The following is an 18,321-nucleotide window of genomic DNA, read 5'->3' as shown; positions in this document are numbered from 1 at the left end:
GCAAACACAGGATCCTTGTAGATTAATGTCTTAGTTCTTTTAGTTTATGTTTGGATGGCAGCTGTGTCTTAAAACAGCGGGTGGTTAGCATTGTTTTCTTAATGTTGATGAAAATTGGCCTTTCAGTGCCATGGCGACCCCCAGACATGTAACTGAGAGCAGAGATTCCGGACATTCTGACGAGGTCAGCTCGTCACCAGCATGTGTGCAGGATGCCATCAGTCAGGCCCTCAGAGATGCCTGCACCACAGTGTCAGTACTTCAAGGTCTGTGGCTCTGCAATATCTGCACACCATTTGTTGTATTTATTTATTTATTCAGACTTCTTGCTATAGCGCATATTCTTGAAGCTCTATGCGCTTTACAATAGCACTAAAAAAAAAAAAAAAAAAAAAAAAAAACCATTCACTCAAACATCCCCACACATATGCATATAATTTGAAATATAGGCGAGAGAGAAAAATTAAAATAGGTCATGTCAGTTGATTAAATCAAGAAATGCAACAGGTATTTAAAAAAAAAAAAAAAAAAAAAAAAAAAAAAAAAAAAAACCACCCCGCATTACACACACAGATCAAAACTAGAAAGATGAAACAAATGTTCACACACACACACACACACACACACACACACGAATGACAAACAATTGAAACACACAGGCTACATCATCACATGATAAAGCAATATTCATCAAACATTTCAAGTAAAAACGTATGTACATCATTACATTTAAGAAATTAAACCTGAAAATGTAAAAAATGTACGTATTGTTAAAAAAAAAAAAAAAAAAAAAAAAAAAAAAACCTCACACCTCCACCACGTCCACATACACTAGCACAAACACACACACACACACACACACACACACACACACACACATACACACACACACACACACACACACACACACACACACAACTCATCAACAACAACAAAAGCACAACAGATGGACAACTGAGTAAACAAACTACAACATTACTTCATAAAACAGTTCGTGTTAAAATCTCTCACATACATATTTATACATTAAAAAAAAACAACAACACAACAACACACACACGCGTGCGCACGCGCGCGCGCGCACACACACACACACACACACACACACACACACACACACACACACACACACATGTACCAACTCACCCACCCGCACACCCGCAACACACAGACACAAGCTCGCGCGTGTGGACGTGCAAACACCCGCCACCACCTCTCCCCCCTCGCCCCCCCCCCCCCCCCCCCCCCGCTCCCCCTCCGCCCCCCCCCCCTCCCCCCCAACCCTCCACCCCCACACACAACACAACACAACCACACACCTCTATTTCATTTCAATTTCATACAACATTGTATGACTGTCTGAACAGATGTGTCTTCAGGGCAGTTTTAAACTGTGAGGGGGTTTCAGAGTAACGAGTTGTGAGTGGAAGCTGGTTGTACAGGCTATGTGTGTGGTTTATTTTCTTATGTCAGATGTGGTAATGACCAGATGGTTGTATACCTGTTTTGGATTCATGAATTCAACACTTGTAGATCGTAGGTGGTGTTGTTTAGAAAATGAGAATCGCTTCGCGCTTGTATTTAGCTTTCTGGTTCGTAAAATAATGAAGAAGAAAAAGAAAATTTACCATAGGGAAATTGAATCAGTCCCTCTCTCTCTCCATCTCTCTGTTTCGCTCTCTCAGTCTCTGTGTGGGCGGGGGGGAGGGGGGGGGGTTATGGAGGGTAGTGGCGAGAGAGAAAAAGAGAGTTAGTGTTGACAGTGTGTGTGTGCAAGTACAGACCATTGAAGAGACGGGTAATATGGCTTGGTCCAATGGCTACGAATATTGAATGCATCCACTTGTTGGAAATAATTGGCCTGCTAACTTAGAGTTTTGTACAAGGTTTAAGATAACCCATCACAGCACTCTCTTCCGCAGAATGTTCAGGCCCTTGGCAGAACAAAACATTAATTTCATTTGTATTTTTGGTGTCTTAAATCTGAGGAATCTCTCCATGCTAATGCTCTAAATCTTTGATTTTAACTTGCAAATAATTGTCGTTCTTTCTGGCCATGCTAGTGTTCTGAATCTTGTTTTTACACGTGTAACTTTTTCTTTTCATTTACCTACATTGTTTTTGCTTTTAGCATTATTTTCAGTCATTATTATTATTTATGATGGACTGGGCAGGAGAAGACATTAAACGAAACGAATGCCGGAATTTATTTTGTGTGTATATTTTTATATGAAAAACTACTTCTCACAAACTACTGACCTTTTTCAGGAAACAGTGACATAACGGTGGACAAACAGGTCAGTGAGTACGTAGCAACACCGGGCCTGGAGCTGGCAGATGAGATCCTCAAGGATACTGGACGGGTGGTACTGTGTGGACCCCCTGGTAGCGGCAAAACCACGCTGGCTTATGCTCTGTCAAGACGCAGCAGAGAAGAAGGATTTTCTCCTTACGTCTTGGAGCGGATAGGACTGTGGAAGTCCAGTGTTGGACAGCACGAGCGTAGTGTTGTGGTGCTGGACGGGACACTGGGGATGGTGCGGGTTGACAGTCGGCAGTACCGCTCCTGGAAGTTGATCCTGGATACTGTTCTGGAGCAGATAGAAAAGGGACTGTGCAGGTTGGTGATCACAGTCTACCCACATGTACTGCATGAACTTCAGCAGCTGGAAAACAGCTGGAACAGTCCGCTGAAGGATGACGATGTTATTGTGACATTGACCAGTATTCTGCCAAAACAAGCAAGAGAGAAGTTGCTGAATTTCCACCTGAACAAACTTCAGCTTGAAAGTAACAGACAGCATCAAGTAGTGGAACAAATTCTACAGAATGACAAAAGTGGTCCTGTCTTTCCGTGGTGCTGCGGGTATATGGTGAAGCACTGGAGTTCATCAGAAGATCCCACTGCCATTTTTTTTACACCAGCAAAAGCTTATGCACAGCTGTTCAAAGACATGATTCAGGACAGTACTCATGGAGCCGTCTTTGCTGCAGTATTAGCACTGACTATGAAGGGGGTGTCTAACTTCTTGCACAATCTATCAAAAGCCGCACCCCATCTCAAAGAGCTAGGATTTCCAGAGATCCACGATGACACACTGGCAGCATATGAAGACGTCCTGCAAGGGTCCGTACTTTCAGAAGGAACATTTTCCAGTCGTGTTCTGTACGAAGCTGCATGCCTGGCTCTGGGTCGTTTCTTCCGTTTTCCTACAATGCTGAGGACCTGTGACCTGCCATTCCTCGTGCAGTACGTGCACGCGACGGTGGTGTACATGCCTGGGGGTCTGCCTTCAAAAGTATATGTCACTGTTGGATCAGTCCCACGCTGCTCCGCGGACACAAAACTCCGTTTCGACAACTGCCAGTCACTGGCGGAGAGGATCTACACAGAAATCATTGAAGGCAACCTGCTGCACATCTCCCAGCACCCTTCCCTTCAATGCCCCGAGTTTCTGCAGGAGCTGGACAACTATTGTGCAAAGGACAGCAAGAGGATCAAGCAGTTGTTGAATTCCGTGGATCCTGTGCATAAATTGCCACTTGTCTACTGGTCTGCCTTTCACCCATCTCCCCACCTGACTCGCTGGTGTCTGTCTAAGATACAGGCAAACAAAAAACTGCACACTCGCTCGTTGATGGCATGTTCACTCTTTGATCATTTCACACGGAGCTCAGAATGCAGACTTCAGTCTTTTCTTCACACAGCGTCCAATCCAGAAGTCTTCCAACACTCAGAATGCGTCGTGAACTTTCCATTACTCACGGAAGGTCAGTGTCTGACAAGAGATACAGAGAAACAAGTGAACATCATCAGAGGAACAGGATCAGCAGAACACAGACTGCAGTACCTCTGTGATCCCTCAATGCCCATCCCACCTGATGTGGTCACAGTGCAGGTAACCCCTGACAACGTGCAGCTCCAGGTGAAGGACAGGCGTCACTGGTACCTGGTGTTCCGACTGCTGACAGACAGACAAGTGAGTGACACAGACCAAGATGGCAACTCCCTCCTTCACATTGCTGTAGGCAGTGGGCAGTCATCAGCTGTACGACTGTCTCTGAAAGCTGGTGCAGTCATTTCTCAGCCAGACAGGCGAGGTGTGACACCGTATCAGTTGGCTCGCACAACGCGTTCACTGGTTTCAAAGGAAAGAAATGATGTGACAGTTGATCAAATCTTCAGAGGTATGCATGAACTTAGCAAAGCAGAAATGCAGCTTCTCCTTCTCCAGGGTATGATCAGTGTGGGCAGTGCAAGGACAGGTCTGCTGGCGGCGTGTTCTGAAGGACTTGAAGATATCGCTGGCCTGTACATTGAACTTGGTGTTGATGTCAATGTTTGTGATGCGGTTGAAAAAAAGTGCTGCACTCCACTGCACTACGCATGTGAAAATGGTATGGTAAACATAGTGAAACTCCTGATTCAGCATCAAGTGGATGTTAGCAGCACGACAAGGAATGGTGCTAATGCTTTGCATTTTGCCTGTCTGTGCCCCTCACACACTACTTCAGCTGACATCACCCATCTCCTTCTTCGGGCTGGGGCTGACGTCAACACAGCATGTGGAAACGGCGACACGTCACTGTTTTATGCTGTTTGTAACGATCACACAGACACAGCTGACCTACTGATACGTTACGGTGCTGAAGTGAACACAGAGACAGAGTGGGGTGAGACACTGCTGATGCATGCTGCCAGAAGAGGTCTGTCAGCTACTGCAGAGGTGCTGATACGTCACGGTGCCGACATCAACGCACGAAACAAGAGGGGTGACACACCGCTGCACTGTGCTGTCCAGGAGAACAACCCAGACATGGCTGACTGTCTGATACGTCACGGCGCTGATGTGAACAGTAAGAACAAACAGGGTGAGACACCCTTTGTGTATGCTGTCACGTTGTGTAACGCAAACACATTTAAACAACTGATACATCACGGCGCTGAAGTTAACACAGAGACGGAACTGGGTGACACACCGCTGATGTTTGCCGCCAGAAGAGGTCTGTTAGACACGGCAGAGGTGCTGATACGTCAAGGTGCCGACATCAAAGCACGAAACAAAGAAGGTGACACACCGCTGCACTGTGCTTTCACGGAGAACCACCCAGACATGGCTGACTGTCTGATACGTCACGGTGCTGATGTGAACTGTAAGAACAAACAAGGTGAGACCCCCCTTGTGTATGCTGTCACATGGTGTAACGCAGACACGGTTGAACAACTGATACATCACGGTTCTGAAGTGAACACAGAGACAGAGAGGGGCAAGACACCGCTGATGTTCGCGGCTGCCAGAAGAGGTCTGTCAGACACTGTAGAGGTGCTGATACGTCACGGTGCTGACGTGAACACAGAGACAGAGTCGGGTGACACACCAATGATGTATGCTGCCAGAAATGGTCTGTCAGACACTGGAGAGGTGCTGATACGTCACGGTGCTGACATCAAAGCACGAAAAAAACAGGGTGACACACCACTGCTCTGTGCACTCAGATGGAACCACCCAGACATGGCTGACTGTCTGATACGTCACGGTGCAGATGTGAACTGTAAGAACAAACAGGGTCAAACACCCCTTCACTATGCTGTAACATGGTGTAACACAGACATAGTTGAACAACTAATATATCATGGTGCTGAAGTGAACATAGAGACGGAGTGGGGTGACACACCACTGATGTTTGCTGCCAGAAGAGGTCTGTTAGACACGGCAGAGGTGCTGATACGTCACGGTGCAGACATCAAAGCACGAAACAAAGAAGGTGACACACCACTGCACTGTGCTTTCACGGAGAACCACCCAGACATGGCTGACTGTCTGATACGTCACGGTGCTGTTACGACCTGTAAGAACAATCAGGGTAAGACCCCCCTTCACTGTGCTGTCACACGGTGTAACCACTGCATCATGCCACCCTGAAAAACAAACCAGACATAGCTGACTGTCTGATGCGTCACGGTGCTGATGTGAATACAGAGACGGAGAGTGGTGACAAGCCGCTGATGCATGCTGCTAGGAAAGGTCTGTCAACCACAGCAGAGGTGCTGATACGTCACGGTGCTGACATCAAAGCACGAAATAAACAGGGTGACACACCACTGCTCTGTGCTCTCCGAGGGAGCCACCCAGACATGGCTGAGTATTTGAAACGTCACGAAGCTAACGTCAGGGCCAGGGAAGAACGCTCAGACATTGTTACAATGTGAATGGAACATGGTACAAATAACAGCAAATGACACCCAACAAGGTGATACACGGTGTAAGGTTACTAAACCGTGCGGAATTCTAGAACATGTAGCTTACACAACAGTTGAACTATCCCGGTGCTGAATTGTACAAACTGAACAGCAAGACTGACTCCGAAAAGCAACGCGTGATTATAGAGAGAGAGAAAAAAAAAGTTATGTAAAGAGAAGCAATGTTTGTACTTTGATCTGGATGTCACTTTGACAACCATGCAATTTCTTTGGAAATAGAATACACTCACTATACTGATATTTGCATCTCAGTTGGAAAAAAACAAAACAATAGCCAATGGGTTTTGTCCAGCTTGGAAATGCTATTTGGAGGTAGCAGTGACATGAGTTACAGCCAGTGAGACCCATAGACCACCAACAATGACATGAGTGCAAATACTTATCAATCAATTGAATGTTTATCAGCTCTGGTGCTTTCTGGAAGCCTCCCAAGAAGACTATGAATATAATAAAATATAAGAAACACTGAATATAACTATTTGTTAGAGTCTGAAAAACAAGGAGAAATAAAAGAAAGATTCTTGTTGCACCTATTCAGTTCCCCTTTCCCCTTCAGAGAGTCCCATATGGCATAATCCATTGGGTTACAGTCAGGTCTTTGTGGAGGCTATTCATCCTTCTTGAAGAATTCTGGTGTAGCCTCCTCCAGATGGGCCTGGGTTACCCTACTTGTGTGTGAAGGAGCCCCATCTTGCTGAAACATGTAACTGTTTCTAGGATAAATACACCTACAATCCAGGAGAAGATTGTCATCCAATAACTGAATGTAGCTTTTACTATTAACCTTGGCTCTGTCAGTGTCATCAATAAAATAAATGTTTGTTTTTCCTTTCCAGGATACTCCAGCTGAAACCATTATCTTTTTTGAAAATCTAGAAGTCTCATGATAGAGGCAGGATGGCTGAATTTCTCGTTTCCGTTTCCCATAAACGCGATCGTTTTGGCGATTTTTAGCTATCTCTAACGTAAAGTCTTTCTCGTCTGTGAAAATGATCTTTTTCACATCAGTGGCCGAGTAGCAGTCATTCAAGTTACGGCAGCGAATTTTTCTTTTCCCTCTAACATTTTGGTCCCTCCTTGATACCTGTATCCTCTTGAAGGGCTTCAGCTCCAGTTCTTTCGCCATTCTTTGCACAGAAGATTTGCTCACTTGTAAATCGCTTGCAACTTCTCCAAGAGATTTGTGGGTCCCTGGGTTCTCTTCCTGGGATTGAATCAGTTCCTCAACACGGTCCTTGTTCTCCTCCAAACATGCAGTATTGGGTCTCCCACTGCCCATTTTACGTGCTACTGACCCTGTAGCGCGTATTTTAGCGATGTCTATTTACAGTGACATGACTCCACCCCTTGCCTGGAAATTCCTTTACGATCCTTCTTCCACCCCAGCCTTTCTCCTTGAAACAGTTTTCAATGGTAACCTTATCACTTTCACTCAAAGGCATAGTTGATCCTTCCAAACTGAAACTTTGGACAGAACTGATTTTGGATACAGACGACAATACAAAAATCAATAGACAGGCTATTTTTTGACTGACACTGATTGACAGATGCCAACACCTGGCAGCTGGCATGAACATGATGAAGGTCACATTCACAGCTCTGATATTGGATTTTTTTTTTTTTTTAACATGCCGTTTTGAATTTGACAATACTCGCATAATCTGCGTCCAAACTTATAGATATTTTGCAGACTTGTTGATGATACCCTAAGGTTACTGTGCGAACATTTTCAATGAATTTGGTTTCTCTATCACTGAGAAAATACTGGTTAAAAAGCGGTTCACGTTTTGGGGGACACCCGATATATGTGACGCTGAAGTCAACAGCCTGTGGTGTGAAGACAGCGAGTGGTGATGGGAACCATTCCGCTCATGTGCAGGTGCTGTGGTCAATGGTTAGAACGTTGGATTCTCACCCATGTTTCCTGAGTTCGATCCCAGTCGAACCTGGTGGGTTAATAGTGGAGATATAAATTGTGATCTCCCAGGTTAACAGATGTGCAGACCTGCTATTGTGCCTGAACCCCATTCGTGTATACGCATGCAGAACATCAAATATGCATGTTAAAGATCCTGTAATCTATGTCAGCATTCAGTGGGTTCTGGAAACAAGAGCATACCCACTAGGAGCATGCACCCCCCCCCCGCCCCCCCCCCCCCCCGAGTATGGCTGCCTTCATGGCAGGGTAAATAAACAAAACGGTTATACCTGTAAAGTGTTACATGTCTGTGTCAGTGTATGTGTGTGCGTGACTGAAAACCCAATTGAATGACACAGGAAACAAACAATGAACACCCAATGGCAGCCGTCAGTTAGATATACTCAGGTAGGCAGCCTGTTGTGCAAACGACGCCATGTATGTAAAGCACTTAGAGCTTGGTCTGTGACCCAAGGATAGGCGCTATATAGGTTTCCATATCATCAACATCATCACATGATGCTGAAGTCATCAGCCTGTGTTGTGAAGGGAGTCAGTGATGAATTGGAACCACTCCCCTTGCTGAAGTTTGACAGAGAAACATGTTGCGACAAAGTCATACGATGCAATACAATAACTATCACAGCAGGAGTGGGAAGCCATAGCTGTAAAATGTGTGGTGGTGCTGTGCTCCCCTCTTCACTGTCTTATACTGCTCACAATTGTTGAGCATATAACACCAAGATTAAATAAATTTTAACAGGACAATATCTTCAGCCTTCAAAATGTGGTTGAAATGTATTCATTACTCAAATCTTAAGAGGACAATATCTTCAGCCTTCAAAATGTGGTTGAAATGTGTTCATTACTCATTCAAATAACCCCAGAAAGCACAGCCATGTATATCTGATGTGAAATGCTTTCTCTGAGTACATTCAGAACTGGAATGTAGTAATAATATAAAAACAAATAAAAACATACAATGGCAAGTATCACACATTCACAACAAAACAAGACAAATCAAATGTTCCAAATCAATATACAAATTTATTGATCTAAAAGTGATCAAAAGCTACACTTCTGCACATTCACAGTTTCCTTTCACAACCCCTTCCAGATCACATCTACTGTTTGAGATTCAGCTACAAAAACCTACTTGAAATTTTCAATAATATACGTATCAAATACTACCAATCCACATCAGTGGGAATAAAAATACTAAATACAGTAAAAAAAACAACAACAAATAAAAACATAAAAACAACAACACACACAGTGCACAGGGAGACTGACAGACAAAGACAGCAGAAAACCACTCATATTATGGAGGGTGGTAAAAGGAAAAGGTCCTGGACCAACAAGGACTTGTGACCTCTCATTTCCTATCCACCAGCTGCTAGTTTGTTTCAAAGTGTACAGACTGAACCATATACACTACACCACATCTGCTTAAAAAAGAAAGAAAAAAGGGGGTCATAAATTTGATCTACACATAAACCAGACACGCTGGCCAAGGCCTTGTGACCATACCATAGGGATGTATAAAAACATTAACCTAAAATCAAATCAAATAAGTAAGCAAATAATTGTAGACTGGATGCTCGTTTATCAGTGAGTGACTGTACCTCCTTCGCCTGGCTTGTAATCAACCCCCCACAGAAGTTGCCACCCAGCTGCTTGTCAGGCAAACCATCGGTCTGGCTCGACACCCCCAGACTACTGTCTACAGGGCTGGTTCTGGAAAACAACTGGAAATCCAGCATATAGCCTCAAACCACAACCTCAGAAATCCAGCATACAGCCTAAAACCACCACCACCAGGGTTTGTTTAGGATGACAACTAGAAATCCAGCATACAACCTCAAACCACAACTTTCGGGGTCGGTTTAGGGTAACAACTGAAAAGTCCAGCATACACTTGATACAGGCTAAAACTATTCCCTTCAGGGCTGGTTTAGGAATGACAACTAGAAATCCAGCATACAGCCTAAAACCACCACCATCAGGGTTCGTTTAGGATGACAACTAAAAATCCAGCATACAACCTCAAACCACAACATTCGGGGTCGGTTTAGGGTAACAACTAAAAGTCCAGCATACACTTGATACAGCCTAAAACTATTCCTTTCAGGGCAGGTTTAGGAATGACAACTAGAAATCCAGCATAAAGCCTAAAACCACCACCATCAGGGTTCGTTTAGGATGACAACTAAAAATCCAGCATACAACTTCAAACCACAACATTCGGGGTCGGTTTAGGGTAACAACTAGAAGTCCAGCATACACTTGATACAGCCTAAAACTATTCCTTTCAGGGCAGGTTTAGGAATGACAACTAGAAATCTAGCATACAGCCTAAAACCACCACCATCAGGGTTCGTTTAGGATGACAACTAAAAATCCAGCATACAACCTCAAACCACAACATTCGGGGTCGGTTTAGGGTAACAACTAAAAGTCCAGCATACACTTGATACAGCCTAAAACTATTCCTTTCAGGGCAGGTTTAGGAATGACAACTAGAAATCCAGCATACAGCCTAAAACCACCACCATCAGGGTTCATTTAGAATGACAACTAGGAATCCAGCAATACTCCATTGCATTAGTGGTGCTGCTTTGGATCATGGAAAGAAAGAGGATCACACACATCAGAAAGCAACATGTGAGTGATCACCCTCTTGCTTTCAGGATACAGTCCACTGACACTTTAAACCTCATCTACATCCAACAGGACAAAAAAAATCAACAAAAAAATAAACATAAAAATAATTAATCAACAACCCTGCACATAAATTGTGATACAAAGTAAGGTAAAGAAAAAAACAACAACAGAGGAAATGTTATACATAAAAAAGAAAAGTTTTCATGTACAACCATCTATCATTATCTCCTTCCAGCAGCAATGGCCTGTGGCAAGTAGTACTTTCATGGCCAGTGTGGGAGAAAAACGCACAAAACATATTCATGTCTCACATCTCTTTATTGCAACTTAGTTATATATTTGTATGCAGAAAAAAACAACTCTTTTTTTTCCAAAATAGTCTGTGTGTTGTTCAGTAAACTTTTTGAACAGTTTTAATGTGTGTGCACTGCTAGATGATAATTACTTGTTCACAAAGCTGTGCATGCAAGTGGATGACTGGTGTTAGTGCTTTGATTTGTCTCTGCACAAGATTCAGCATAATATAGATGTTACTATTCTTCTTCTTATTTCTATTACCATTATCATCATAAGTTTTGAGAAAACAAAACAAAGCGCCCGTCATCAGCCAACAATATCACAACTACAGTCAATGAAGTTTTGTCAAAAGTAACAAAAGGAATATACTGTGTCCACTGAATGAAGTTGAAAGCATGATGACAATCACATGGCAAGCCAACCAATCACTGGCCAGGGATGGAGGGTGGGAGGGGGCAGGGAGGACGGGGTTGGGGATGGGGTACATGGAAACTGTATGAGGGAGGGAGGGAGGACATGACTGGGTGGAACAGCTGTGTGTGAGTGCTGTCACCAATCCCACAGTCCTACACACTCTCCATCAACAATTCTTTCACAAACACCTCAAAACACCAACAACCATTACAAAGGTTATAAAAAAATTAAATAAAATTTTTTTAAAAATTAAAAAAATTGTCAGTCCGATTTCTAACGATCAAAATAATCAGAATCATAAGATTATAGCTGTGCATCGCAACTTTGTATATGTTAGATATCAATGCTACATATAATGAGGTTTAAAAAACAAAGGCGGTGTGGGGGTGGGGATGAGGGGCCAGGGGGGGTGGGGGGTGGGGGCACAGCAGCGCAAATGGGATGAGAGGGAGGTGGGAACAAGCAAGCCACACATACTTTGCTGTTGTAAAATATCCAACGGCCTTTGTGCAGCACGGTGACTTACAAAACAGGGGCAAGTCCATTTCCTTCAATATCATGCAGCTTTAATTTCAAAAAGACTTGTCACCTCACTTGACTCAGTCACAGTGCTGATAGTCCATCCCCTCCAAAATTCAAACAAAATATACATATGACGCACATCCTGAGCGACAATGGATTTGAGCCATCATCTTGCCAACACTCCAAAGTGTACCTTCAATCTGTCCTTCCATAAAACGGTTGAAATTAACAATTAGGGTACACTCACCATTTTAAAAGTAGGGAATCCCTTTTTGGTCCAAAGTGTTTACCCGTGCAATGAAACATGTTCTAACTGAATCACTATTAGTCCACATGAATAGAAAAACATATTCGAAATGTAAGTAGCTGAAATTTGATTATTTCATACATCTTTTGTTCAAAGCAATAATCTGAAACAAAGAAATGATAAAAACATTGTGCAACCTATTCCTCAACAGGCAAGAGAAAATAGAAAAGTTTCTGATTATGGCTAAAAACGTTTGAAATGCATCACATCAGTGACTGTAATGCTGGTTGCATTTCATTGCAGTGCTGTTCACAATCAAACACAGTGACCTTGTAAAATGTAAACTTAAATATGCAGCACAATATCTCACTTTCATATCAAACCATCAATAACACAAACTGTCCATGGACAGACATCCAGCACAAGACTACAATGACGGACCAGAAAATTCCCACACGCAACAGCAGTATTGCGACCTTTATGTCATGATTCAGATTTAGCAAATCCACCAAGATACAATGATATGACATGAACCACCAAAGTGGGATACAAAACTCAAGTCCATTTTTACAGAAAAAATATTGCAGCTCTCATCGCCAAGCTGTCCCAGCATTAGACTTGCATGGACATTCAGCCTTTCTTCAAAGACAAAACTACTAAGTAAAAGTTGATCTGAAACAACTTGTGATTTTGCATGTGTGTGTGTGAGAGAGAGAGAGATAGATAGAGAGAGAGAGAGAGAGAGAGAGAGAGAGAGAGAGAGAAAATATATGCTAGGGTACCAGACAGTCTAGCATAATACTACAAAACAAGATATGTTTGTCTGATTATCATATTACTGTTCAGAAATATAAAAACCTGTCTAATATCACTTAAAGTGGAAGATGTTAAACTGAAGACTACTACTACTAAATATAAAAACAAACAAAAACTCTTCAAATTAAATTCTTCCACAATCTTCATCTTGCATGATTTCGCAACTGGCATGATAAGAAGTGCAGATGGACATACAGTAGAAACAACCCTGCAAAATACACCCTGATCAGAAGTTTTAACACACCAATCGGAGGCTGTCTCTCTCAATTTATTTAGAGCTGATCACCCACTTACCCCCATTTTACCAAAGCACATACCAATTCAACCATGACAGTTTGTATGAAGCGTTTGCTTGGCAAATTTCATGAAAAAAATAGCAAGTGAGGTGTGGTGGGCAGAAGACAAAGACACATTTGAAGACAGTATGATAAGCAGACAGACTAAACACTACCCTGACAGACAAGACACACCTCTTACACGCACTTTGATGCACATCAAATCAGGTGGCTTAGACTACAGCCAACCTGACCACAAAGGGGCCATGACCACACATCAGTTCTTAAAACTAGCTGGAGAGAACCCAAAATAATGCTAAAATGACAATCAAAACAAAAACAAATTCGCCTATGTCTTGCTCAGTTCAAGTATAAAATGTCACTGTATTGAAAATAACACTAAAAGACCAATTCATCCATGTTTGTGGACTTTTGACAGCAGATGTGTGGACAGAACAGGCAGGTTTAGGTGCTCTACAAATGATGCACCATGATGGAATCTTTTGCTCCAACAGCTGTCCATACTTTTAACCAAGGCAAATGAACAAAAAAACAAACAAAAAAAAAACCCCGACTGGCAGAAAATGAACTGTTCCCTGGTGAACTGGTTCATAAGCTTAAAAGAAAAGACAAGACCAGAAAAAGCGAGTTTGAAATAATACCCTGTCACTATGGCATACCAAGAAAATGATGAATTCTAACAGACGCTGCTTTCTGTTTAATGATAAATAAATAAATAAATAGGTAAATAAACAGATTTTAAAAAAGCCGCCAACCAAACAAAAAGTCAATGCATAAGAACCGATCAAGTGGGTAGATCAAGTGGCAGTGTATGTAAGTCCAGTCACAAAAAGACAGCCGCTCTCTCTCACCTCACAATGCTTCTAAGTACAGGTCAGGTAGAGTGGTTTCCGGTGGTGGGAAAGCGTGATTCTGTGAACTTTCATTACCAGTATAAATAAAACCTAGACAAAAAAATTAACATCTTTAAAACCAAGTAAAAAAAAATGATATAAAGGCAGCATTTTGTACAGGACACATAGCGTGGTGTGGTGTGGTGTGGCATGCTGCGTCTGACAAGCACATAACACTGCTGACGGTCAGTGACTGCCCTGTCGTCTGACAAAGCTGGACGAAGCAGCATCCCAATGTGCAGCCAGCAGCTCAGTCGATGGTGGTTTTGGAAATCATGGAGGTGAGGGCAGAGCCGTCACTGGGCACCTGGGTCAGCTGGATCTCCTCCTCTCGGGTTCCATCCAGGCTCTCTGGAAACACACATCGGCACAGCTTCATTTTTGAGTACAAGGGAGGCGATATACTGAGGGATATTACTAACCGCAGCTACCTTTCATTTTGAACATTGGACGGACACAATAACTGAGTGGTTAAAATGTTGGACTTTCAATCTGAGGGTCCGGGGTTAGAATCTCGGATCGGTAACAGCACCTGGTGGGTAAAGGGTGGAGATTTTTCCAATCTCCCAGGTCAGCATATATGCAGACCTGCTTGTGCCTGAACCCCCTTCGTATGTACACACAAGCAGATCAAATACACACGTTAAAGATCCTGTAATCCATGTCAGCGTTCAGTGGGTAGAAATCACCAGAGTTAGTGCCATTGTGCTCACGGGAAACATATAAAGATACACTTGGTAGTGACCACCACCCGATTATTATAAACATATTGAAAGAAAATACTCAGAGTAGTAATACTGTGCAAGACAAAATCCCAAAATATGATTACAAGCTTGCAGACTGGGATAAATTTAAATCATCCTCGATTCTCAAGATTTTGAACACGCAATAGATGAAAATGTGGGCTCTCAGTTTATTACATTCAACGAAGCAGTTTTATCAGCAGCAGACTTATCAATCCCAAAATTAAAAACCATTACATTAGCAAAGTATTCTGGTAATGTTTGGTGGAATGACCCCTGTGAGGAAGCTGTGGAAAATAAAAAGAAATATAAAATCTATATAAAAACCAGAACGGAAGAAAACTATACAGAAATGAAGAAAGCAAAATCACACAGTAACAGAGTTATAGCCCATGCAATTATGTGAGGGGGTGTGTAGGGGTGGATGTGAACTAGTGTGTGGGTGGGTATGTGTGAGTGAGTGAGTGAATGAACAAGACAGAGAGTAGTCCGAGAGCCGAGTCTATGTACAAGTACTAGAACGTTGTTTTCCATCATAAAGTTTTTTTCTTTGGTGATTCTGCTTCCTCAGGGTCTCTAGACTTCATATCAGTCGGGGGCCAACTTGTATCTTATGGGCATAATTTTTTCTGCTGGTTGAAATACACCAACCCCTCTCATGCAAGAATGATGACCGAGCGACTCATGGATGAGTCGACCTAGATTCGTGCAGGGGTGCTAATGCTATCAGCATCTCTCGCAGTGATGTCACAGGCACAGAAATCTGCACAGCGCGGCCTGCTTCCCCCCTTCGTGATATATGGGCTCCGCTGGTTAAGGAACGCGCGCGCTAGCAGACGATGCTTCGCCACAACACACCTCCATGTACTAAAAACAAAAGAGTTGAGCGTCAAAATACATCATCACGGAAGGTCGCACGATGTCAGAGCAGGTGTGTGAATACAGGATATTCCCACCATCAGGCGTCTCAGCAAAACAGAAACCAAGTCCGATCATCTGACACTTGGTGATGTTGCAGTTCAACGGTACACGGGAAACAAGAAACCACTTATGCCAGAAGAACACTGCCTGCGACATGTCCCATCTCTGGTCTTTCTTGCCACACGACAGGTTTCTCTCAACAGAATTGCAACTGAAGATCTGTCATTTTTCAAACAGGTACTCGGAGAAGATGCGGGACCCGAGTATGGAGGTTATAACACACAACGTGCCCGCAGTGCAGGACAACAACCCCAACCTAAGACAGATGTGGTGTACAGCCCATTCCTGGACATGATCCCATCTGAGCCAGACACCATGAAGACAGCCATGGCTGAAGCCCAGTGTCTGACACAGCTCACTGGCCAGGAATGGACAATATTCACCAGTGACCAGCAGTTGTACAAAGAACTTGTCCACATCACATGGGTTGGCAAAGAACAGTTTCAGAAGTTCATCCCAAGACTTGGTGGTATGCACATGCTGATGAGTTTTGTTGGTGCTGTGGGGTACCTGATGGGAGGAAGCGGCATTGAAGACATACTTGGTTCAGCATTTGTGGGGGTGCCAAAAATGTTGACAGGGAAAAAATATCCACAAAATGTGAGAGCACTGAGACTTCTTGTTGAGGAGTTACTACGACCCATTCTCTCCAACACTGACGTGCACACCATGGCTGAACTTACGCAACATCTCATGACCAAAAGCACCCAGAGTAAAAACGCAAGACTTTGGGTTGAGTGCCTCATTGACCCAGTGTTCATTATGATGGCCTTTGTTCGGGCGGAGAGAGAAGCTGACTGGACTCTTCACTTGTTTGCTGTGGAAAAGATGCTCCCCTACTTCTTTGCCTCTGGACACGTCAACTATGCTCGCTACGGTCTGTACTACCTCCGATCCATGCAGCGCCTACATCCAGCCGTCCTGAAGAGATTCATGGCTCGGGAACATGTCATGCACCATCAAGACGGCCTGTGGAATAGAGTTTGGTCAGATCTCTTCATTGAGACGACCTACATGCGCTATGGCCATGGGCCTTCAGGAATCATAGGCTCCACTCTCAATGAATCCACCCTTGCCATCTGGGCCTTTTCACAAAGTACGCTGACCCAGCTATTGAACGACCTCCAGGAAATCAAAGAAGGGGATGTTCAGACAGTTGTCAACACACACAAAGAAGAGCGTCACACACGCATCAAGGAGGATGCTGCTGACCGAGCAAAGATTCGAGAGACATTGTCTACCTGCATTGACATCCTGGACACCAGCAAACATCCTGACACAGGCCTCATCAACGTGTTTTCTGGCTGTGTCATTGATGACCCAACTGTCAATGTCCATGAGGCAGTAGAGATTGGTGCTGCAGAACAACAGGCGTTTGAGGGCGGATGGCCTGCCAGTTTCCATCTCAAGCTCACAAAGAAAGTGAAGAACATGGCTGCAGTCATGAAAGTGACTGCAAAACATGCTAAAGTGGACACTGCTATTGACACTGAGTTCATATATGCACGCGTTCTTGCCATTATGGCGACTTCCAGGGAATCCATTTCCATTGAGACTTTGTTTTCCCATGAACTAGCTCTTCAATCTACAGCCCTTTTTGATGAGAATGGTGACATGAGGACAACTAGCAAGGCTGCTCTGAAGAACAAAATACAGATTCTGTCTGGTGTTCGCAACCAAGAACCTCCCACTGTTGTCATCCTGGATGGCTGTGCAATTTTGTGGACAGTACCTTGGCCTGCAGCTCCAGTTAAAGTCTCGGCTTTCATCACAGCCGCAGTTGCCACCATTTTGCGACGAGTTCAGGCAGCACCAGTGTCACATGTGGTCTTCGACAGATACTACAAACTGAGTACAAAATCATGCTGTCGAACCGCCCGTCAGAAGGGGACTAGTCGTGTGTACAACCTGACTGAAGAGTCACCTCTGCCACAGCAAAGTGTCATGCTGAAAGTCACAGCCAACAAGGAACAACTGATACAAATGATCGTACATCGGCTTTGCAGCATGCAGCCTCCACCAGGAACAGATGTTGTCATCACTGGGCCAGACCCACACCCCATACACATGGGGTCTGGACTTCAGCAAGACCCTCTGTATCATGAAGAAGCTGATGTGCTGATGGCGTTTCATGTCATCAACGAATCGTCATTAGGACAGAGGAACATCAGGGTTGTTTCTGATGACACCGATGTACTCATCATCTTGGCACATCATCTCCACATGAAGACCAAAGGACTGTCCCAAAATATGACTCTGTCCATCGAG

The 18,321-nt window shown here is 43.7% G+C and overlaps 2 protein-coding genes across 4 annotated transcripts in view; one reads left to right on the top strand and one right to left on the bottom strand.

Annotated features, from left to right (window-relative positions):
• Nucleotides 1-8,399, top strand: part of LOC143295176 (uncharacterized) — an 11,943-nt gene extending 3,544 nt beyond the window's left edge. Inside the window, exons 2-3 of the mRNA XM_076606748.1 lie at nt 127-266; nt 2,269-8,399. Of these exons, the coding sequence (XP_076462863.1) occupies nt 131-266; nt 2,269-5,924 (3,792 nt within the window). The 5' untranslated portion in view covers nt 127-130 and the 3' untranslated portion in view covers nt 5,925-8,399. The remainder of the gene's footprint in view (nt 1-126; nt 267-2,268) is intronic.
• An 808-nt stretch (nt 8,400-9,207) lies between these two features.
• Nucleotides 9,208-18,321, bottom strand: part of LOC143295174 (protein wntless homolog) — a 41,887-nt gene continuing 32,773 nt past the window's right edge. For 2 of the 3 annotated variants that reach the window (XM_076606746.1, XM_076606745.1), the window contains one exon: nt 9,970-14,680. In XM_076606746.1, coding sequence (XP_076462861.1) covers nt 14,626-14,680 — 55 coding nt within the window. In that variant the 3' untranslated portion in view covers nt 9,970-14,625. The other variant, XR_013056994.1, reaches the window with a different exon arrangement.

Source organism: Babylonia areolata, chromosome 20, assembly GCF_041734735.1.
Source record: "Babylonia areolata isolate BAREFJ2019XMU chromosome 20, ASM4173473v1, whole genome shotgun sequence".
Taxonomy (NCBI): Eukaryota; Metazoa; Mollusca; class Gastropoda; order Neogastropoda; family Buccinidae; genus Babylonia; species Babylonia areolata.
The sequence above is the reverse complement of the archived record's forward strand: the minus strand, read 5'-3'. Positions and strand labels throughout refer to the sequence as shown.